This window comes from Nerophis lumbriciformis, linkage group LG17 (genome assembly GCF_033978685.3).
Source record: "Nerophis lumbriciformis linkage group LG17, RoL_Nlum_v2.1, whole genome shotgun sequence".
Lineage (NCBI taxonomy): Eukaryota > Metazoa > Chordata > Actinopteri > Syngnathiformes > Syngnathidae > Nerophis > Nerophis lumbriciformis.
Genome location: NC_084564.2, coordinates 39,868,151 through 39,891,761, shown reverse-complemented (window position 1 = coordinate 39,891,761; position 23,611 = coordinate 39,868,151). Strand labels below are relative to the sequence as shown.

The 23,611-nt window shown below is 37.4% G+C and overlaps 1 protein-coding gene across 1 annotated transcript in view; it reads right to left on the bottom strand.

The window, feature by feature from the left end:
* Nucleotides 1–23,611, bottom strand: part of jam3a (junctional adhesion molecule 3a) — a 104,891-nt gene that overhangs the window by 12,042 nt on the left and 69,238 nt on the right. The window contains exons 2-5 of the mRNA XM_061973187.2: nt 14,513–14,584; nt 14,310–14,423; nt 13,999–14,151; nt 3,386–3,588 (exon numbers count right to left, since the gene is read on the bottom strand). Of these exons, the coding sequence (XP_061829171.1) occupies nt 3,386–3,588; nt 13,999–14,151; nt 14,310–14,423; nt 14,513–14,584 (542 nt within the window). The remainder of the gene's footprint in view (nt 1–3,385; nt 3,589–13,998; nt 14,152–14,309; nt 14,424–14,512; nt 14,585–23,611) is intronic.

Genomic DNA, 23,611 nt, shown 5'->3' with positions numbered 1-23,611 from the left:
CATTGTTGATGGTCATGTCATGTTCGGATGTACATTGTGGACGCCGTCTTTGCTCCACAGTAAGTCTTTGCTGTCGTCCAGCATTCTGATTTTGTTGACTTTGTAGTCAGTTCAGTTTTAGTTTCGTTCTGCATAGCCTTCCCTAAGCTTCATTGCCTTTTCTTAGCGGCACTCACATTTGGTTTAAGCTATTAGACACAATTTTACCAGCACAATGCCTCCCGCTGTTGTTGTCCAGCTCTTGTCTCAAAGTAGGTGTACTGTCACCACCTGTCACATCACACCCTGACTTATTTGGACTTTTTTGCTGTTTTCCTTCGTGTAGTGTTTTACTTCTTGTCTTGCGCTCCTATTTTGGTGGCTTTTTCTAATTTTTTGGTATTTTCCTGTAGCAGTTTCATGTCTTCCTTTGAGGGATATTTTGTTTTTGTTTTGTTTTAGCAATCAGGAATATTTTAGTTGTTTTTATCCTTCTTTGTGGGGACATTGTTGATTGTCATGTCATGTTCGGATGTACATTGTGGACGCCGTCTTTGCTCCACAGTGTCATGTCTGTGTAATCATGTTTTGTTTTGTTTAGTTATTGGACTCTTTAGTTTCTGGCTTTTCACTCCCTTGTCTTGTTTCTATGGTTACCCATTAGTTTCACCTGTTCCACGTTTGGACTCATTGTGCACTCTTGTTTGTCACCATAGCAACCCATTAGTTTTCACCTGCCCTCACGTCTCACGCATCTGTCTTTAATCATGTCACTATTATTTAACCCCATTGTTGCCAGGAAGTCTCCCTGGCGACATCATACCCCTGACTTTCTGCTTCTCACTCTGTTTACCTGTGCGCACTTCATGCCATGTCAAGTAAGTTTTTTTCGATTCATGCCACAGTTAGCAACTTTTGTTCATGTACATAGTTTTTTGCCCACGTGCAAGTCTTTTTGTTTCATTAGTCAAGTTTGTACTTCCGCCTTGAGCGCGCTTTTTGTTCCTTTGTTAGTGTAAAATAAATAATGTCTTCACCTTCACGCCATGTCTGGTCCAAATGTTCATTTGCACCACGGGAGAACAAACCACGCCATAGTCCAAGTCCTGACACACAGTAAGTCTTTGCTGTCGTCCAGCATTCTGTTTTTGTTTACTTTGTAGCCAGTTCAGTTTTAGTTTCACTCTGCATAGCCTTCCCTAAGCTTCAATGCCTTTTCTTAGCGACACTCACCTTTGGTTTAAGCTATTAGACACAATTTTACCTGCAAAATGCCTCCCGCTGTTTCCGACATCAACAAAGCAATTAGCTACCTGCTGCCACCTACTGATATGGAAAAGTATTACACGGTTACTCTGCCGATATCTAGACAGCACCGACACTCAACAACAACACATCATTTACAGACTATAATTACTGGTTTGCAAAAAATATTTTTTAACCCAAATAGGTGAAATTAGATAATCTCCCACGGCACACCAGACTGTATTGTGCCGCGGCACAGTGGTTGAAAAACACTGGTCTACCGTACAAACCAAGCCATAAGCAACTCTTTTTCATCTGTTATATCAACAGCAGCCGCTTGCTCTCTCTCACCTGCACCAACACATACACTATGGCAATTAGTCACTGGTGCGTTTATGGCCACATAAAAAGTTGGACAACTCCAACACTACACGTAAAGTGTAAATTTCAGGTGGTTTTACTATGACTCCTCAATCAGTGTGCTTATTCTACTGTCATTTGTTAAGAATGTTATTTTTTGGCTATTAATCATGAAATTATGTTACAGGAATACATAATTGCTAATAAAAATATTTATTTTACGGACAGAAAGTTAATAAACACTTAATATGTTGTCTTTGTAGCATATTCAACTGAATATGGGTTGGAAATGATTTGCAAATCATTGTATTCCGTTTATATTTACATCTAACACAATTTCCCAACTCATATGGAAACGGGGTTTGTACATAGGAAGCCACTATCATAGCACGCTGAAGGTGTGCTGGTGGGGAAATGCTGGCACAAAGTGCGAGTGTGTGCTCAAGACACAACAGAATGCATATTGCAAGGAGTTGATTTCATATTTATGAAAAAACGAACGCCCCAAAACAATAAAATAAAAAACATTTACAGACACCAGAGCGCATCAATTTAATTTGTTTTGTTCAGCTCCTTCAATCATTCAGCAGCTATACAATTTGAAAATATTGCTACATTTTTATTTTTGACAGTTATTATATGTTGACAAGTAGAGATGTCCGATATTGTCCAACTCTTAATTACCGATTCCGATATCAAGCGATACCGATATATACAGTCGTGGAATGAACACATTATTATGCCTAATTTTGTTGTGATGCCCCGCTGGATGCATTAAACAATGTAACAAGGTTTTCCAAAATAAATCAACTCAAGTTATGTAAAAAAAAAAAGTGCCAACATGGCACTGCCATATTTATTATTGAAGTCACAAAGTGCATTATTTTTTTTTAACATGCCTCAAAACAGCAGCTTGGAATTTGGGACATGCTCTCCCTGAGAGAGCATGAGGAGGTTGAGGTGGGCGGGGTACCGGGGGGTGTATATTGTAGCGTCTCGGAAGAGTTAGTGCTGCAAGGGTTTCTGGGTATTTGTTCTGTTGTGTTACGGTGGGGATGTTCTCCCGAAATGTGTTTGTCATTCTTGTTTGGTGTGGGTTCACAGTGTGGCGCATATTTGTAAAAGTGTTAAAGTTGTTTATACGGCCACCCTCAGTGTGACCTATATAGCTGTTGACCAAGTATGCATTGCATTCACTTGTGTGTGTGAAAAGCCGTAGATATTATGTGATTGGGTCGGCACGCAAAGGCAGTGCCTTTAAGGTTTATTGGCGCTCTGTACTTCTCCCTACGTCCGTGTACACAGCGGCTTTTTAAAAAGTCATACATTTTACTTTTTCAAACAGATACCGATAATTGCCGATATTACATTTTAAAGCATTTATCGGCCGATAATATTAGCAGTCTGATATTATCGGACATCTCTAACACAAACCTTTACCTTCAGGCCCTAAATATGTTGGAACTAAAATATGAGAAGATGTTTTAGAAGTACACATAATTTTACTTAGGATTCAAGGAACTTTATTGTCATAACAGCACGTTAGACACATGAGGTGGAACAAAATATAGTACCCAAGGTCCCTGATTCAGCCCAATAAGTGCTACACAAACTATTGTATGTACACATTACTGCAGTATTAGTGTTATTATAATAAGTGTTTGGTGGTACCATTTAAGAAAAAAATATATATTTTTGTTATAGAAATTCAGTAAAAGCTTTTGGGAATATTGTAATATTATTGATAAACAAACCGTGGGTAAGCCACATATGGACACAAGTATCGGGTGTGAAGTCCTACCAGGCTCCCAGTGTCGGTGTTGATGGCGTACGTGGCGTTGGTGAACTTGGGTGTGTTCTTGGGGTCCTGCGGCAACTCCTCGTTGTTGTGGAACCAGCGATAGATGGGTGCTGGGAAACCCTCGTTCTCCAGACACCGCAGCTCTGTTGACGTTCCGACTGTCACCGCCTCAGGCACGCTGCATCGCGGCACCACCGGTTTCACTGCACACACACACACACACACACACACACACACACACACACACACACACACACACACACACACACACACACAATGATGAGATTATCGCAGATCTTCAAGATGCAGCCTTTTAATCATATTTGAATAATAGGATATTGAGACTAATTTGGTGGATTTAAAGATTCCTTTTTTATTTATAAATCAAGGGTTGGAATTGGGGGTTAAATCACTAAAAATTATTCCCGGGCGTGGCCACCGCTGCTGCTCACTGCTTCCCTCACCTCCCAGGGGGTGATCAAGGGTGATGGGTCAAATGCAGAGAATAATTTCCCCACACCTAGTGTGTGTGTGTGTGTGTGTGTGTGTGTGTGTGTGTGTGACTATCATTGGTACTTTAACTTAACTTTAACTTAATATTTTTTGACAGATTTAAACAATTCCAACACCAACCAATTCAGCTCATTCAGGACATTCATGCTCCTAATCTTTTTTTTTTTTTTTTTTTAAATCCCACTTTTCCCAAAATTCCCAAATTTCCAGGAATGGGCCATTTTTCCAAGTTGCACAATTCCCACATTTTTCAACCTTTTCAAACCATTCCACCTTCAACACATTCCACCATCCTGGAAATTCAAACTATCATTTTTCCAAGCTCCAAAAAATTCCAGGATTTTCCAGAATTCCCGGTTTTCCAAAGCCCCTTTTCCACCCTTTTTTCTGGCGACCACTCCTTCTACATTTTTCAACGCATTTCAACCGTCTCACCATGAACACATTCCTCTTAATCAGGACAAAAAACAAAGTTGTTTTTTGAACTGGAAAAATTCCCGAAATTCCAGGACTTCCGTAATACCATTTCTCAATTCAACATGTTACCACTTCAACATTTCTCGACCGATTTTTAAAAAATGTCAACACCAACCATTTCAACTCATTCAGACCATTCAATTTTTTTTACCATTTTCCAAAAAATTCCAGATTTTCCCGAAATACCCTAATACCATTTACTACTTCAATATTTCTTGACCGATTTAAACAATTCCAACACCAACCAATTCAGCTCATTCAGTACGTTCATGCCCCTAATAATTTTTTTCAAAAATCCCACTTTTCCCAACATTTCCAGGAATGGGCCATTTTTCAAACTTCCACCATTTCCACATTTTTCAACCTATTCAAACCATTCCACCTTCAACACATTCCACCATCCTGGAAATTCAAACTATCATTTTTCCAAGTTAAAAAAAAATTCCAGGATTTTCCAGAATTCCCAGTTTTCCAAAGCCCTATTTCCACCCTTTTTTTTTGGCGACCACTCCTTCCACATTTTTCAACGCATTTCAACCGTTCCACCATCAAAACATTCCTCTTAATCAGGACAAAAAACAAAGTGGTTTTTTGAACCGGAAAAATTCCCGAAATTCCAGGAATTCTGTAATAGGAATTCTGTAATACCATATCTTAATTCAACATGTTACTACTTCAACATTTTTCAACCGATTTAAAAAAAAATTAAAAATCATTCACACCATTCAAGTTTTTTACCATTTTCAAAAAAATTCCAGATTTTCCCGAAATTCCCTAATACCATTTACTACTTCAATATTTCTTGCCCGATTTAAACAATTCTAACACCAACCATTCCAGCTCATTCAGGACATTTGTGCTACTAATAATTTTTTCAAAAATCCCACTTTTCCCAATATTCCCAAATTTCCAGGAATGGGCCATTTTTCCAAGTTGCACAATTCCCACATTTTTCTACCTATTCAAACCATTCCACCTTCAACACATTCCACCATCCTGGAAATTCCAACTATCATTTTTCCAAGCTCCAAAAAATTCCAGAGTTTTCCAGAATTCCCAGTTCTCCAAAGCCCTATTTCCACTCTTTTTTCTGGCGATCACTCCTGTAATATAGTTTCTCAATTCAACATGTTACTACTTCGACATTTCTCGACCGATTTGAAACATTTCAACACCAACCATTTCAACTCATTCAGACTATTCAATTTTTTTTTACCATTTTCAAAACAATTCCAGATTTTCCCGAAATTCCCTAATACTACAATATTTCTTGACCGATTTAAACAATTCCAACACCAACCAATTCAGCTCATTCAGGACATTCATGCTCCTAATCATTTTTTCTTTTTTAAATTTCACTTTTCCCAAAATTCCCAAATTTCCAGGAATGGGCCATTTTTCCCAGTAGCACAATTCCCACATTTTTCAACCTTTTCAAACCATTTTAACATCAACACATTCCTCTTAATCAGGACAAAAAACAAAGTTGTTCTTTGAACTGGAAAAATTCCTGGAATTCCGCAATACCATTTCTCAATTCAACATGTTACTACTTCAACATTTCTTGACTGATTTGAAAAATTTCAACACCAACCATTTCAACTCATTCAGACCATTCAAATTTTTTTTTTACCATTTTCAAAAAAATTCCCGATTTTCCCGAAATCCCCTAATACCATTTACTACTTCAATATTTCTTGACCAATTTAAACAATTCCAACACCAACCAATTCAGCTCATTCAGGACATTCATGCTCCTAATCATTTTTTTTTTTAAATCCCACTTTTTCCAAAATTCCCAATTTTCCAGGAGTGGACCATTTTTCAAACTTCCACCATTTCCACATTTTTCAACCTATTCAAACCATTCCACCTTCAACACATTCCACCATCCTGGAAATTCAAAGTATAATTTTTCCAAGTTAAAAAAAATTCCAGGATTTTCCAGAATTCCCAGTTTTCCAAAGCCCTATTTCCACCCTTTTTTTTTTGGCGACCACTCCTTCCACATTTTTCAACGCATTTCAACCGTTCCACCATCAAAACATTCCTCTTAATCAGGACAAAAAACAAAAAAAATTCCCGAAATTCCAGGAATTCTGTAATACCATATCTTAATTCAACATGTTACTACTTCAACATTTTTCAACCAATTTGAATTTAAAAAAAAAATCATTCAGACCATTGAAGTTTTTTACCATTTTCAAAAAAATTCCAGATTTTCCCAAAATTCCCCAACACCATTTACTACTTCAATATTTCTTGACCGATTTAAACAATTCCAACACCAACCAATTCAGCTCATTCAGGACATTCATGCTACTAATAATTTTTTCAAAAATCCCACTTTTCCCAAAATTTCCAGGAATGGGCCATTTTTCCTAGTTGCACAATCCCCACATTTTTCAACCTTTTCAAACCATTCCAACATCAACACATTCCTCTTAATCAGGACAAAAAAACAAAGTTGTTCTTTGAACTGGAAAAATTCCTGAAATTCCAGGAATTCCGCAATACCATTTCTCAATTCAACGTGTTACTACTTCAACATTTCTCGACCGATTTGAAAAATGTCAACACCAACCATTTCAACTCATTCAGACCATTCAAATTTTTTTTACCATTTTCAAAAGAATTCCAGATTTTCCCAAAATCCCCTAATACCATTTACTACTTCAATATTTCTTGACCGATTTAAACAATTCAACACCAACCATTTCAACTCATTCAGACCATTCAATTTTTTACCATTTTCAAACAAATTCCCGAAATTCCCTACTACTTCAATATTTCTTGACTGATTTAAACAATTCAAACACCAACCAATTCAGCTCATTCAGGACATACATGCTCCTAATCATTTTTTTTTTTTAATCCCACTTTTCCCAAATTTCCAGGAATGGGCCATTTTTCAAACTTCCACCATTTCCACATTTTCAACTTATTCAAACCATTCTACCTTCAACCTATTCAAATCATTCTACCTTTAACATATTCCACCATTCTGGAATTTCAAACTATCATTTTTCCAAATTCAAAAAAATTCCAGGATTTTCCAGCATTCATGGTTTTCCAAAGCCCTTTTTCCACCCTTTTCTCTGGCGACCACTCCTTCCACATTGTTCAACACATTTTAACCGTACCACCATCAAAACATTCCTCTTAATTAGATAAAAAACTAAGTTATTTTTTTAACTGGAAAAATTCCTGATTTTCCCGAAATTCCGTAATACCTTTTCTCAATCCAACATGTTACTACTTCAACATTTCTCGACCGATTTGAAAAATTTAAAAACCAACCATTTGAACTCATTCAGACCATTAAATTTTTTTTTACCATTTTCAAAGAAATTCCAGATTTTCCCAAAATTCCCTAATACTACTTCAATATTTCTTGACCGATTTAAACAATTCCAACACCAACCAATTCAGCTCATTCAGGACATTCATGCTCCTAATATTTTTTTTTTTAAATCCCACTTTTCCCCAAATTCCCAAATTTCCAGGAATGGGCCATTTTTCAAACTTCCACCATTTCCACATTTTTCAACCTATTCAAACCATTCCACCTTCAACACATTCCACCATCCTGGAAATTCAAAGTATAATTTTTCCAAGTTGAAAAAAATTCCAGGATTTTCCAGAATTCCCAGTTTTCCCAAGCCCTATTTCCACCCTTTTTTTTTGGCGACCACTCCTTCCACATTTTTCAACGCATTTCAACCGTTCCACCATCAAAACATTCCTCTTAATCAGGACAAAAAACAAAGTTGTTTTTTGAACTGGAAAAATTCCCGAAATTCCAGGAATTCTGTAATACCATATCTTAATTCAACATGTTACTACTTCAACATTTTTCAACCGATTTGATTTTTTTTTTTAAATCATTCAGACCATTCAAGTTTTTTACCATTTTCAAAAAAATTCCTGATTTTCCCTAAATTCCCTAATACCATTTACTACTTCAATATTTTTTGACCGATTTAAACAATTCCAACACCAACCAATTCAGCTCATTCAGGACATTCATGCTCCTAATCATTTTTTCAAAAATCCCACTTTTCCCAAAATTTCCAAATTTCCAAGAATGGGCCATTTTTCTAAGTTGCACAATTCCCACATTTTTCAACCTTTTCAAACCATTCCACCTTCAACACATTCCACCATTCTGGAAATTCAAACTATCATTTTTCCAAGTTCAAAAAAATTCCAGGATTTTCCAGAATTCCCTGTTTTCCAAAGCCCTTTTCTACCCTTTTTTCTGGCGACCACTCCTTCCGCATTTTTCAACGCATTTCAACCGTTCCACCATCAAAATATTCCTCTTAATCAGGACAAAAAACTAAGTTGTTTTTTGAACTGGAAAAATTCCCGAAATTCCAGGAATTCTGTAATACCATATCTTAATTCAACATGTTACTACTTCAACATTTTTCAAGCGATTTGAATTTTTTTTAAAAATCATTCAGACCATTCAAGTTTTTTTTACCATTTTCAAAAAAATTCCAGATTTTCCCAAAATTCCCCAACACCATTTACTACTTCAATATTTCTTGACCAATTTAAACAATTCCAACACCAACCAATTCAGCTCATTCAGGACATTCATGCTACTAATAATTTTTTCAAAAATCCCACTTTTCCCAAAATTCCCAAATTTCCAGGAATGGGCCATTTTTCCTAGTTGCACAATCCCCACATTTTTCAACCTTTTCAAACCATTCCAACATCAACACATTCCTCTTAATCAGGACAAAAAAAACAAAGTTGTTCTTTGAACTGGAAAAATTCCTGAAATTCCAGGAATTCCACAATACCATTTCTCAATTCAACATGTAACTACTTCAACATTTCTTGACCGATTTGAAAAATGTCAACACCAACCATTTCAACTCATTCAGACCATTCTTTTTTTTTTACCATTTTCAAAAAAATTCCAGATTTCCCAAAATCCCCTAATACCATTTACTACTTCAATATTTCTTGACAGATTTAAACAATTCAACACCAACCATTTCAACTTATTCAGACCATTCAATTTTTTACCATTTTCAAAAAAATTCCCGAAATTCTTTAACACCCTTTACTACTTCAATATTTCTTGACCGATTTAAACAATTCCAACACCAACCAATTCAGCTCATTCAGGACATTCATGCTCCTAATCATTTTTTCAAAAATCCCACTTTTCCCAAAATTCCCAATTTTCCAGGAATGGGCCATTTTTCAAACTTCCACCATTTCCACATTTTTCAACCTATTCAAACCATTCCACCTTCAACACATTCCACCATCCTGGAAATTCAAAGTATAATTTTTCCAAGTTAAAAAAAAATCCAGGATTTTCCAGAATTCCCAGTTTTCCAAAGCCCTATTTCCACCCTTTTTTTTTGGCGACCACTCCTTCCACATTTTTCAACGCATTTCAACCGTTCCACCATCAAAATGTTCCTCTTAATCAGGACAAAAAACAAAGTTGTTTTTTTAACTGGAAAAATTCCCAGTTTTCCCGAAATTCTGTAATACCATTTCTCAATTCAACATATTACTACTTCAACATTTCTCGACCGATTTGAAAAATGTCAACACCAACTATTTCAACTCATTCATTTTTTTACCATTTTCAAAAAAATTCCAGATTTTCCCGAAATTCCCTAACACCATTTACTACTTCAATATTTCTTGACCGATTTAAACAATTCCAACACCAACCAATTTAGCTCATTCAGGACATTAATGCTCCTAATCATTTTTTCAAAAATCCCACTTTTCCCAAAATTCCCAAATTTCCAGGAATGGGCTATTTTTCCTAGTTATACAATTCCCACATTTTTCAACCTTTTCAAACCATTCCACCTTCAACACATTCCACCATTCTGGAAATTCAAACTATCATTTTTCCAAGTTCAAAAAATTCCAGGATTTTCCAGAATACCCTGTTTTCCAAAGCCCTTTTCTACCCTTTTTTCTGGCGACCACTCCTTCCACAATTTTCAACGCATTTCAACTGTTCCACCATCAAAACATTCCTCTTAATCAGGACAAAAAACTAAGTTGTTTTTTGAACTGGAAAAATTCCCGAAATTCCAGGAATTCTGTAATACCTTTTCTCAATTCAACATGTTACTACTTTGACATTTCTCGACCAATTTATAAAAAAAATAAAAATGTCAACTCATTCAGACCATTCAATTTTTTTTTACCATTTTCAAAAAAATTCCCGAAATTCCCTAACACCCTTCAATATTTATTGACTGATTTAAACAATTCCAACACCAACTAATTCAGCTCATTCAGGGCGTTCATGCTCCTAATCATTTTTTTTTAAATCCCACTTTTCCCAAAATTCCCAAATTTCCAGGAATGGGCCATTTTTCAAACTTCCACCATTTCTACATTTTTCAACCTATTCAAACCATTCTACCTTCAACCTATTCAAATCATTCTACCTTCAACATAGTCCACCATTCTGGAAATTCAAACTATCATTTTTCCAAATTCAAAAAAATTCCAAGATTTTCCAGCATTCCTGGTTTTCCAAAGCCCTTTTTCCACCCTTTTTTCTGGCGACCACTTCTTCCACATTGTTCAACACATTTAAACCGTACTACCATCAAAACATTCCTCTTAATTAGACAAAAAACCAAGTTGTTTTTTTAACTGGAAAAATTCCCGATTTTCCCGAAATTCCAGGAATTCCGTAATACCTTTTCTCAATTCAACATGTTATTACTTCAACATTTCTCGACCGATTTGAAAAATGTCAACACCAACCATTTCAACTCATTCAGACCATTCAATTTTTTTTTACCATTTTCCAAAAAATTCCTGATTTTCCCAAAATTCCCCAACACCATTTACTGCTTCAATATTTCTTGACCGATTTAAACAATTCCAACACCAACCAATTCAGCTCATTCAGGACATTCATGCTCCTAATCATTTTTTTAAAATCCCACTTTTCCCAAAATTCCCAATTTTCCAGGAATGGGCCATTTTTCAAACTTCCATCATTTCCAAATTTTTCAACCTATTTAAACCATTCCATCTTTAACACATTCCACCATCCTGGAAATTCAAAGTATGATTTTTCCAAGTCAAAAAAAATTCCAGGATTTTCCAGAAGTCCTAGTTTTCCAAAGCCCTTTTTCCACCCTTTTTTCTGGCGACCACTCCTTCCACATTTTTCAACGTATTTCAACCGTTCCACCATCTTAATCAGGACAAAAAACAGTTGGTTTTTTTAACTGGAAAAATTCCCAGTTTTCCCGAAATTCTGTAACACATTTTCTCAATTCAACATGTTACTACTTCAACATTTCTCGACCGATTTGAAAAATGTCAACACCAACCATTTCAACTCATTCAGACCATTCAATTTTTTTTTTACCATTTTCAAAAAAATTCCCGATTTTCCCGAAATTCCCCAACACCATTTACTACTTCAATATTTCTTGACCGATTTAAACAATTCCAACACCAACCAATTCAGCTCATTCAGGACATTCATGCTCTTAATCATTTTTTTTTTTAAATCCCACTTTTCCCAAAATTCCCAAATTTCCAGGAATGGGCCATTTTTCCAAGTTAACAATCCCCACATTTTTCAACCTTTTCAAACCATTTTAACATCAACACATTCCTTCCTCTTAATCAGGACAAAAAAACAAAGTTGTTCTTTGAACTGGAAAAATTCCTGAAATTCCAGGAATTCCGCAATACCATTTCTCAATTCAACATGTTACTACTTCAACATTTCTTGACCGATTTGAAAAATGTCAACACCAACCATTTCAACTCATTCAGACCATTAAATATTTTTTTTTACCATTTTCAAAAAAATTCCCTATTTTCCCAAAATCCCCTAATACCATTTACTACTTCAATATTTCTTGACCGATTTAAACAATTCCAACACCAACCAATTCAGCTCATTCAGGACATTCATGCTCCTAATCATTTTTTTTAAATCCCACTTTTCCCAAAATTCCCAATTTTCCAGGAATGGGCCATTTTTCAAACTTCCACCATTTCTACATTTTTCAACCTATTCAAACCATTCTACCTTCAACATATTCCACCATTCTGGAAATTCAAACTATAATTTTTCCAAATTCAAAAAAATTCCAGTATTTTCCAGCATTCCTGGTTTTCCAAAGCCCTTTTTCCACCCTTTTTTCTGGCGACCACTCCTTCCACATTATTCAACACATTTTAACCGTACCACCATCAAAACATTCCTCTTAATTAGACAAAAAACCAAGTTGTTTTTTTAACTGGAAAAATTCCCGGTTTTCCCGAAATTCCAGGAATTCCGTAATACCTTTTCTCAATTTAACATGTTATTACTTCAACATTTCTCGACCCATTTGAAAAATTTAAACACCAACCATTTCAACTCATTCAGACCATTCACTTTTTTTTTTACCATTTTCAAAAAAATTCCTGATTTTCCCAAAATTCCCCAACACCATTTACTACTTCAATATTTCTTGACCGATTTAAACAATTCCAACACCAACCAATTCAGCTCATTCAGGACATTCATGCTCCTAATCATTTTTTAAAAATCCCACTTTTCCCAAAATTCCCAATTTTCCAGGAATGGGCCATTTTTCAAACTTCCATCATTTCCAAATTTTTCAACCTATTTAAACCATTCCATCTTCAACACATTCCACCATCCTGGAAATTCAAAGTATGATTTTTCCAAGTCAAAAAAAATTCCAGGATTTTCCAGAAGTCCTAGTTTTCCAAAGCCCTTTTTCCACCCTTTTTTCTGGCGACCACTCCTTCCACATTTTTCAACGTATTTCAACCGTTCCACCATCTTAATCAGGACAAAAAACAGTTGGTTTTTTTAACTGGAAAAATTCCCAGTTTTCCCGAAATTCTATAACACATTTTCTCAATTCAACATGTTACTAATTCAACATTTCTCGACCGATTTGAAAAATGTCAACACCAACCATTTCAACTCATTCAGACCATTCAAATTTTTTTTTACCATTTTCAAAAAAATTCCCGATTTTCCCGAAATTCCCCAACACCATTTACTACTTCAATATTTCTTGACCGATTTAAACAATTCCAACACCAACCAATTCAGCTCATTCAGGACATTCATGCTCCTAATCATTTTTTCAAAAATCCCACTTTTCCCAAATTTCCAGGAATGGGCCATTTTTCCAAGTTGCACAACCCCCACATTTTTCAACCTTTTCAAACCATTCCAACATCAACACATTCCACTCATCCTGGACATTCAAACTTAACACTTTCCCAAGTTCCAAACCAAATTCCAACTCTTCAACTTCCAATCTATTCTTACATTCATTCTACATTCCGTCAGCATTTCCCTTCAACTTCAGCATTCACACGCAATTCCTCCAGGAATTGCCTCTTCTAGTTAAAATTGGGTCCCTGCTAGTTTGCCATCACGTTGCACTTTTTGTTGTTTGGAGACGACTTAATTGCGTAGAAGGCGGCTTGTTGATTTAGATCTTGGAAACGAGGGACATAAGCAAGCATTTGTGTAATTGTGAGTCGTGTAATAAAATCAAACAAAGCAAATGCGTTTGATTTAGTGAAGTGTCGTGTAGTTCTTCATCACACTCACACACCTCGCACTGCCAGACTAATGAGAATCTCATCAAAGTCCCTCTGATCGTCGATGGCGGCCACCTCGCAGCGGTACTCGGCGGTGTCTGACCGAGTGGCGTTGAAGATCAGAATGTTGGCGGGCTCTCTGAGCTGTGCTCTGTTCTCCAAGTCGCCTATTTGGGGAGGAGAAGAAAGACAACATTACAATTCCTGTTTGAAACCCGCAGGGGTCAAAGACAGGATTCAAAGCCAAGTTTTCCTCAGAGCGCCATTCATCCTGCCGAGCTGGCACTGTGGAGAAATTACTTAAGGAGGAGGAGAAAAACCGTACCTGCTATCTTGTTTTGAAAGTACACATAGCTCGGGATGCCGTTTCTAATCTTTTTCCACTCAATCCTCGGGTTGTTGGTGGAAATGGACTCTATTAAGCAGCTCAGCTCGATGGCTGTGGGTTGGGGGGGAAAAAAAACCGCGTGAGTGCAACCACCAAAATTGGGGAAAGCTACTTTGCTGAAAAAGGTTCCGGCAACTTACGCTCAAACTCATTGGCCCACACAATCTTGTCCGTGGTTCGGAGGATTACAGCCAGCGATGACGGGATGTGGCCTGGGAAAGGAAAAAAGGGACACTTAATGCTGATGGAGTCGTCATTAGCAGACATTATCAACTTGCCTAATAAACAGGAGGATTATGACAATAAACACACCAGCATCTGAATTATTAAACGCTTCCTATTTCCATTTAAGAGGATTTTCTCGCTTTCCGGCCGGAGTCGACGCCGCCGCGTCAATTGCGTCCCTTTTTTTATCACGGCTAATTGGATAATAATGTGGCTGGCGGCGGGTCGCCGGAGGGGAACGTGGAAATGTTAGAATTGTTGGGTCGTAAAAAAAAAAAAAAAAAAAAGCGAACCGCACGGGCGCGTCCATAAATATCGGCGCCGTGACAGGCTTTTATTGTTTTGGCTTTCGTCCAGTCGGTGCGCAGCTTTCGAAACGAGACACGGGCTGAGATGAGAGTGCTGACTTTGAACTTTTTACGGGTACATTCATTGGGTCAGTTTATTAGGTACAGCGGGCCCGGGGCCAGCCACGACGAGCCGCGCAATCTAATGAGAGCCCACGCAAGACAAGACCACCTTTGTTAGTGTGGTGTGACTTCTCAGGATGCTTTATTATTGTCCAATCTTTACCATCTACAAACCCCGTTTCCATATGAGTTGGGAAATTGTGTTAGATGTAAATATAAACGGAATACAATGATTTGCAAATCCTTTTCAACCCATATTCAATTGAATGCACTAGGGCTGAAACGACGCGTCGACGTAGTCGACGTCATCGGTTACGTAAATACGTCGAGGACGTTTTTGTTCGTCGACGCGTCGCATATTTACGTCACACTACCGTCATGGCGGAGCGCAAAGCAGACGATGCGAGCGGTGCGAGCAAGGGGAAAAAAACACGCCAAAAGTCGTCAAAAGTGTGGGAGTATTTCAATAAACGGCCTAAGAAGAAACGCTACTTTTACTCCGCTACTTTTATCTACATTCAGCTCGCTACTAATTTTTATCAATCTGTTAATGCACGCTTTGTTTGTTTTGGTCTGTCAGACAGACCTTCAAAGTGCCTGCGTTACTGGTGACGTTTCACTTCGTTCCACCAATCAGATGCAGTCACTGGTGACGTTGGACCAATCAAACAGAGCCAGGGGTCACATGACCTGACTTAAACAAGTTGAAACAAGTTATTGGGGTGTTACCATTTAGTGGTCAATTGTACGGAATATGCACTGTACTGTGCAATCTACTAATAAAAGTTCCAATCAATCAATCAATCAAAAGTGTGAAGGAAAAAAGACCGTATTTCAACCGTACACCCCGTCAAAAGCCTAAAGACTGACTGCACAGTTCCTGTCTTCACAATAAAAGTCCCGCTCCATCGCGCCTGCGCTTTCAAAAAAAGAGTCTCCGAAAGCCAGCGCAAACAAGCTAGCAAGCTACGGAGTTTGCCGCCAATGTATTTCTTGTAAAGGGTATAAAAACGAATATGGAAGGTGGACAAATAAGATGCCAAAAAACAACCACTTTCATGTGGTATTAGACAGAAAGGAGGAACTTTTTTTCTCCTCCATTTGAAAACGTGGACGTTACCAGCACTGCTGTCTGATTACAATCAATGCAAGTCATCAGAATCAGGTAATACACCAACTTATATTCTTGTCTTCATGAAAGAAAGGAATCTATATGTTAAACATGCATGTATATTCATTAAAACACCTTTAACATGTAAACAAAAATGGCAAAATAAATAAATATAAATTATATACTGTATATATCAATGTATGTGTATATATATATATATATATATATATATATATATATATATATTAATTAAAAATCTCCTGATGATTGAGGGTACCCCCCCTCATGAAACAGGCCTGTAGAGATGAAATAGTCTTGTGATTTTTTTCCCACACATACATATATATATATATATATATATATATATATATATATATATATATATATATATATATATATATATATGATATGTGTGTGTATGTTACTCAGTACTTGAGTAGTTTTTTCACAACATACTTTTTACTTTTACTCAAGTAAATATTTGGGTGACTACTCCTTACTTTTACTTGAGTAATAAATCTCTAAAGTAACAGTACTCTTACTTGAGTACAATTTCTGGCTACTCTACCCACCTCTGCTAATAATGTTGTTGTATGCACACTGTGTCGAGCGGAAATGGCCTATCATAGCAGCACAACGGCAGCGTTCTTGCCATCACCATCAACTAGTCAATCGTCCGCGTGAGTATACGTTGTCATCATTACACAAAAACATGAATGTGTCATTTGTATCTGCGTTGTAAATTCATAAACTAAAGCACCGTTTCGCTCTGAGAGGAGCGTTTGGCGTGCCTGTTCAGTGTTTACAAAGACGCGCTCCTCTTTAACGCTAACGTTAATTAGTTGTGCAAATACCTTTTACAACATTAACAATTACGTATACTATGTACAAACGAACAATTAACTTTCACTTTAATCATACTATCATTGTTGTGTTATTAAGCAAAATAAGCAAAAGTTTTACTTTTGTTGAAATGTTTACACTGTTGTTACAGAATATTTCGTTTTGCACTTTTTTGTATTGGATGTTTATCTTTATTTTTGCACATTTTAGCAAATAAGCAATACTTTTACTTTTGTTGAAATGTTTACACTGTTGTTACAGAATATTTCCGTTTTGCACTTTTTTGAATTGGATGTTTATCTTTATTTTTGCACATTTTAAAGCAAAATAAGCAATACTTTTACTTTAGAAATGCTTATACTATTGCAGAATATTAAGATTTGCACTGGATGTTTACTTTTATATTTGCACATTAAAAAGCAAATAAGCTACTTTTAATTTTGTTAAATGTTAAAGTTTTAAATGTTTACATTGTTACAGAATATTTTGTCATGTTGTTGTCAATGTTGACTGAGTGGCCATACTTTTTTTTTTGTAAATAAAAGCCATGCCTTTTGAAAAAACTGGCCTACATTTATTTTTTCATCTTCATTTTAAATAAAAAAAAATAATCGGTAAAAGGAAAAATAATCTATAGATTAATCGAAAAAATAATCCATAGATTAACCGATTAATCGAAAAAATAATCTATAGATTAATCGATAGAAAAATAATCGTTAGCTGCAGCCTTAGAATGCACTACAAAGACAACATATTTGATGTTGAAACTCATAAACTTTTTTTTTTTTTTGCAAATGATAATTAACTTAGAATTTCATGGCTGCAACACTGTGTTACATCACCTTTTCTTTTAACAACACTCAATAAACGTTTAGGAACTGAGGAAACTAATTGTTGAAGCTTTGAAAGTGGAATTCTTTCCCATTCTTGTTTTATGTAGAGCTTCAGTCGTTCAACAGTCTGGAGTCTCCGCTGTCGTATTTTAGGCTTCATAATGCGCCACACATTTTCAATGGGAGACAGGTCTGGACTGCAGGCGGGCCAGGAAAGTACCCGCACTCTTTTTTTTACGAAGCCACGCTGTTGTAACACTTGCTGAATGTGGCTTGGCATTGTCTTGCTGAAATAAGCAGGGGCGTGTGACGACCGGGGCGCATGGTGATGTGGGGCTTCGCTCTCCCAGGATGCAACGGACTTCGGACACAGCGTGAAGGTAAAATAAATGATTTATTTAGGGAATAACTCAGAAGAAACAAAAGAAAAGGGTGCTCATAGCACATAAGGTAAAACTAAGAAAGACTAGCGTGGGAGCTAGCGAGTAACGGAACCTAGCGTGCAAGCTAACAGGTACAGAGCCAGAACAAAAGTCGTCAACTGTTGCATGAAAACAAACTAGGAAGCCAGACCGAGTGAGGCCAGGGCAAAGACTAAATAGCCCTCTGATTAGTGCCCGGGCAACAGGTGTGCGTCCCGAACACTAACCAGAGGCAGGTGTGTATAATCTGCCGTCATGGCAACAGAAACAAACGAAACTCAAGGTGCTGAAAACACATGTGACTCAAACATAAACAAACTATGATCCGGGCAGCGGATCGTAACAGGGCGTCCATGAAAAAGACGGCGCTTAGATGGCAGCATATGTTGTTCCAAAACTCTGTATGTACCTTTCAGCATTAATGGTGCCTTCACAGATGTGTAAGTTACCCATGGGCATTAATGCACCCCCATACCATCACACATGCTGGCTTTTCAACTTTGCGTCGATAACAGTCTGGATGGTTCGCTTCCCCTTTGGTCCGGATGACACGATGTCGAGTATTTCCAAAAACAATTTGAAATGTGGACTCGTCAGACCACAGAACACTTTTCCACTTTGTATCAGTCCATCTTAGATGAGCTCAGGCCCAGAGAAGCCGACGGCGTTTCTGGGTGTTGTTGATAAACGGTTTTCGCCTTGCATAGGAGAGTTTTAACTTGCATTTACAGATGTAGCGTCCAACTGTAGTTACTGACAGTGGTTTGCTGAAGTGTTCCTGAGCCCATGTGGTGATATCCTTTACACACTGATGTCGCTTGTTGATGCAGTACAGCCTGAGGGATCGAAGGTCACGGGCTTAGCTGCTTACGTGCAGTGATTTCTCCAGATTCTCTGAACCCTTTGATGATATTACGGACCGTAGATGGTGAAATCCCTAAATTCCTTGCAATAGCTGGTTGAGAAAGGTTTTTCTTAAACTGTTCAACAATTTGCTCACGCATTTGTTGACAAAGTGGTGACCCTCGCCCCATCCTTGTTTGTGAATGACTGAGCATTTCATGGAATCTACTTTTATACCCAATCATGGCACCCACCTGTTCCCAATTTGCCTGTTCACCTGTGGGATATTCCAAATAAGTGTTTGATGAGCATTCCTCAACTTTATCAGTATTTATTGCCACCTTTCCCAACTTCTTTGTCACGTGTTGCTGGCATCAAATTCTAAAGTTAATGATTATTTTCAATTTTTTTTTATCAGTTTGAACATCAAATATGTTGTCTTTGTAGCATATTCAACTGAATATGGGTTGAAAAGGATTTGCAAATCATTGTATTCCGTTTATATTTACATCTAACACAATTTCCCAACTCATATGGAAACGGGGTTTGTACATCATGACGCCTGCCAGAGAATAAGAAGACTGAGCAGGAGGGATCGAGTGTTGTCAACTCTGTCGCTATACATAGCGAGTAATCAAAGCCTTCTAGATCAAGGGTGTCCAAACATTTTCCACTGAAAAATTAAAGCATGCGGGGAATATTTTGATATATTTTGTTGTCAAAACCAAAACAATAAATATGTTGTTTTTTTTTTACCTTTAGGGCTGCTCATAAGTTTGGTCCCGGGGGACCCAATAGGGCCTCAATCATAAACATTTTAAAAATATAAAAATAAGTTAAATTTTTTATTCAGCGATTAAATCTCTATCAATTTAAGATCTATCTGTTGATATAATGTTAGGTTTTTTTAATCTTTTATGTCCTTTTTGTCAGGATGACCAAAAAAATCTGCAATTATTGCCCCCCCCCCCCAAAAAAAATGTTTTAAAGTGTAATATTTGATGCAAAGTAATTGGAGCCATAAATGGGTCAATAATTCCTGATTATTTTTTGAGCATTGACAAAAATAATCCACAAAAAACTCTTGGGGATCCAAAAGGGCCCCACTCATAAAAGTGTTAAAAATAAGTCAAGACTTTTTTTTTTTTTTTTTTTTTAAATAAAGTTTAGTTTCTGGGTGTTGTTGATAAATGGCTTTCGTTTTGCATAGTGGAGTTTTAACTTGCACTTACAGATGTAGCGACAAACTTTAGTTACTGACAGTGGTTTTCTGATAGTCACACACACACTATCACCCTTGATCACCCCCTGGGAGGTGAGGGGAGCAGTGAGCAGCAGCGGTGGCCACGCCCAGGAATCATTTTTGGTGATTTAACCCCCAATTTCAACCCTTGATGCTGAGTGCCAAGCAGGGTCCCATTTTTATAGTCTTTGGTATGACTCGGTTGGGGTTTGAACTCAATAGGGCCTCAATCATAAACATTTTAAAAATATAAAAATAAGTTACATTTTTTATTCAGCGATTAAATCTCTTTATCAATTTAAGATCTATCTGTTGATATAATGTTAGTTTTTTTTTTAAATCTTTTATGTCCTTTTTGTCAAAAAATGTTTTTAAAGTTTAATATTTGATGCAAAGTAATTTGAGCCATAAATGGGTCAATAATTCATGATTATTTTTTGAGCATTGACAAAAATAATCCACAAAAAACTCTTGGGGATCCAAAAGGGCCCCACTCATAAAAGTGTTAAAAATAAGTCAAGACTTTTTTTATTTTATTTTTTTTAATAAAGTTTAGTTTCTGGGTGTTGTTGATAAATGGCTTTCGTTTTGCATAGTAGAGTTTTAACTTGCACTTACAGATGTAGCGACAAACTTTAGTTACTGACAGTAGTTTTCTGATAGTCACACACACTAAGTGTGGCGAAATTATTCTCTGCATTTGACCCATCACCATTAATCACCCCCTGGGAGGTGAGGGGAGCAGTGAGCAGCAGCGGTGGCCACGCCCAGGAATCATTTTTTGGTGATTTAACCCCCAATTTCAACCCTTGATGCTGAGTGCCAAGCAGGGTCCCATTTTTATAGTCTTTGGTATGACTCGGCCGGGGTTTGAACTCACGACCTACCCATCTCAGGGCGGACACTCTAACCACTCGGCCACTGAGTAGGTTACTTTCAACACTTAAATGTCTAGATTAACTTCAGATCTGTTAGTCGATAATAAGTAGTCATTTTGTAATGTTTTGTTTGTTTTATACCCTTTTTTGTTATACAAAACTATTTTCATATGGCAAACACACAAAATATGCAACATTTTACCCCCAAAAAATATTTTCAAGTGAATTTTTGCTGTGAAGTAACTTTAATAGTCGGTAATTCCTAACAATGTTGATTTAGTTTTTTGTTTTTGACAGTTTTAAAGGAAAATACAGCCTCTGTTTGGTCTTCTTTTCCACTTTTTTATGCTGTTTTTTTTTTTTTTAATGGTATTTTAAGAATGTGCCATAAGCGGTTAAAAAATTATAAATTATAGAAGTGAAGTAAACTATTTTTATATAGCACTTTTCTCTAGTGACTCAAAGCACTTTACATAGTGAAACCCAATATCTAAGTTACATTTAAACCAGTGTGGGTAAAGTGTCTTGCCCAAGGACACGACGGCAGTGACTAGGATGGCGGAAGCGGGGATCGAACCCGGAACCCTCAAGTTGATGGCACGGCCGCTCTACCAACCGAGCTATGTCGCCCCAATAAGCTAAATAAAGAGAATAAAGATAAATAAGCACTTAGGCATGGAGACTGTTTCTACAAACGTGTGAAAGAATGGGCCGCTCTCAGTTATTTCCAGCGTGGAACTGTCACAGCATGCCACCTGTGCAACAAATCCAGTTGTGAAATTTCCTCGCTCCTAAATATTCCTAAGTCAACTTTATTATAAAGTGAAGAGTTTGGGAACAACAGCAACTCAGCTACCAAGTGGTAGGCCACATAAACTGACAGAGAGGGGTCAGCGGATGCTGAAGCGCATAGTGCATAGACTTTCTGCACCAATTAGCCCACGTACAGTACGCAGAGAGCTTCATGGAATGGGTTTCCATGGCCGAGCAGCTGCATCTAAGCCATGCATCACCAAGTCCAATGCAAAGCGTGGGATGCAGTGGTGTAAAGGACATCACCACTGGACTCTAGAGCAGTGGAGACGACTTCTCTGGACTGATGAGTCACACTTTTCCATCTGGCAATCTGATGGACCAGTCTGGGTTTGGAGGTTGCCAGGAGAACGCTACATTTCGGACGGCATGAAATTTGGTGGAGGAGGAATTATGGTGTGGAGTTGTATTTTCAGGAGTTGGGCTTGGCCCCTTTAGCTCCAGTGAAAGGAACTTTGAATGCTTCAGGATACCAAAACATTTTGGACAATTCCATGAGATGGCACTTCAAGTTCATATGTGAGTAAAAAATACTTTTGGCATGTTTGACTTTTTTAACGTTTCATGTCCAGTGATGTACATTTGATGGCCAAAGCACTGCATTCTTTTTAAAAATATTCTTACCTTTATGACAAACGCACAATGTGTGCTAATGGAGTGCTCTACTTAACTGCAGAGATGTCACTGACTCAGGAGTAACTGGCTTGCTGTCTAAAGAAGACACAACCACGCTATAGCGCACTTTCTCTCGTCAGCATTTTTCGCTCAATACGACAAGGGCATTTTAACAGGAGTGCAGAACATTCACCTTAGCTATTAACTGTTTTGAAATAGATTAGAGCAGGCCTGGGCAATTATTTTCACTTGGGGTGGGCCAAATTTAGAGGAAAAAAACGTGTCTGGAGGCTGGTATATCTATTTTTAGGAACACTAATACAAAACCTCACAATAATGTCTGATTGAATGCTAAAAACGTTATGACAGACCGCCTTAAAAAACGGAATGGAATATTACATTTTTTTTACTGAATGAGACACCCAGAAAATAAAGAATGTGGGATTTACAATATTAACTATGAAGGATAAAACACTGAATATTGACAACATATGAACGTCACACCCCCTCTCCATCCACATATTTTACAATCAAACAAAACGTAACAAAAATGCAACAAACACAGCAAAATATGAACGCGAAGGGTAAAAAAAAAAACTCTACTATCTGATCCCATCCATCCATCCATCCATTTTCTACCGCTTGTCCCTTTCGGGGTTGCAGGGGGTGCTGGAGCCTATCTAGCTGCATTCGGGCGGAAGGCAGCGTACACCGTGGACAAGTCACTACCTCATCACAGGGCCAACACAGATAGACAACATTCACACACTAGGGCCAATTTAGTGTTGCCAATCAACCTACCCCTAGGTGCATGTCTTTGGAGGTGGGAGGGGCCTATCCCCAGGTGCATGGTTTTTTTGGAGGTGGGAGGAAGCCGGAGTACCCGGAGGGAACCCACGCAGTCACGGGGAGAACATGCAAACTCCACACAGAAAGATCCCGAGGCCGGGATTGAACTCACGACTACTCAGGACCTTCGTATTGTGAGGCACATGCACTAACC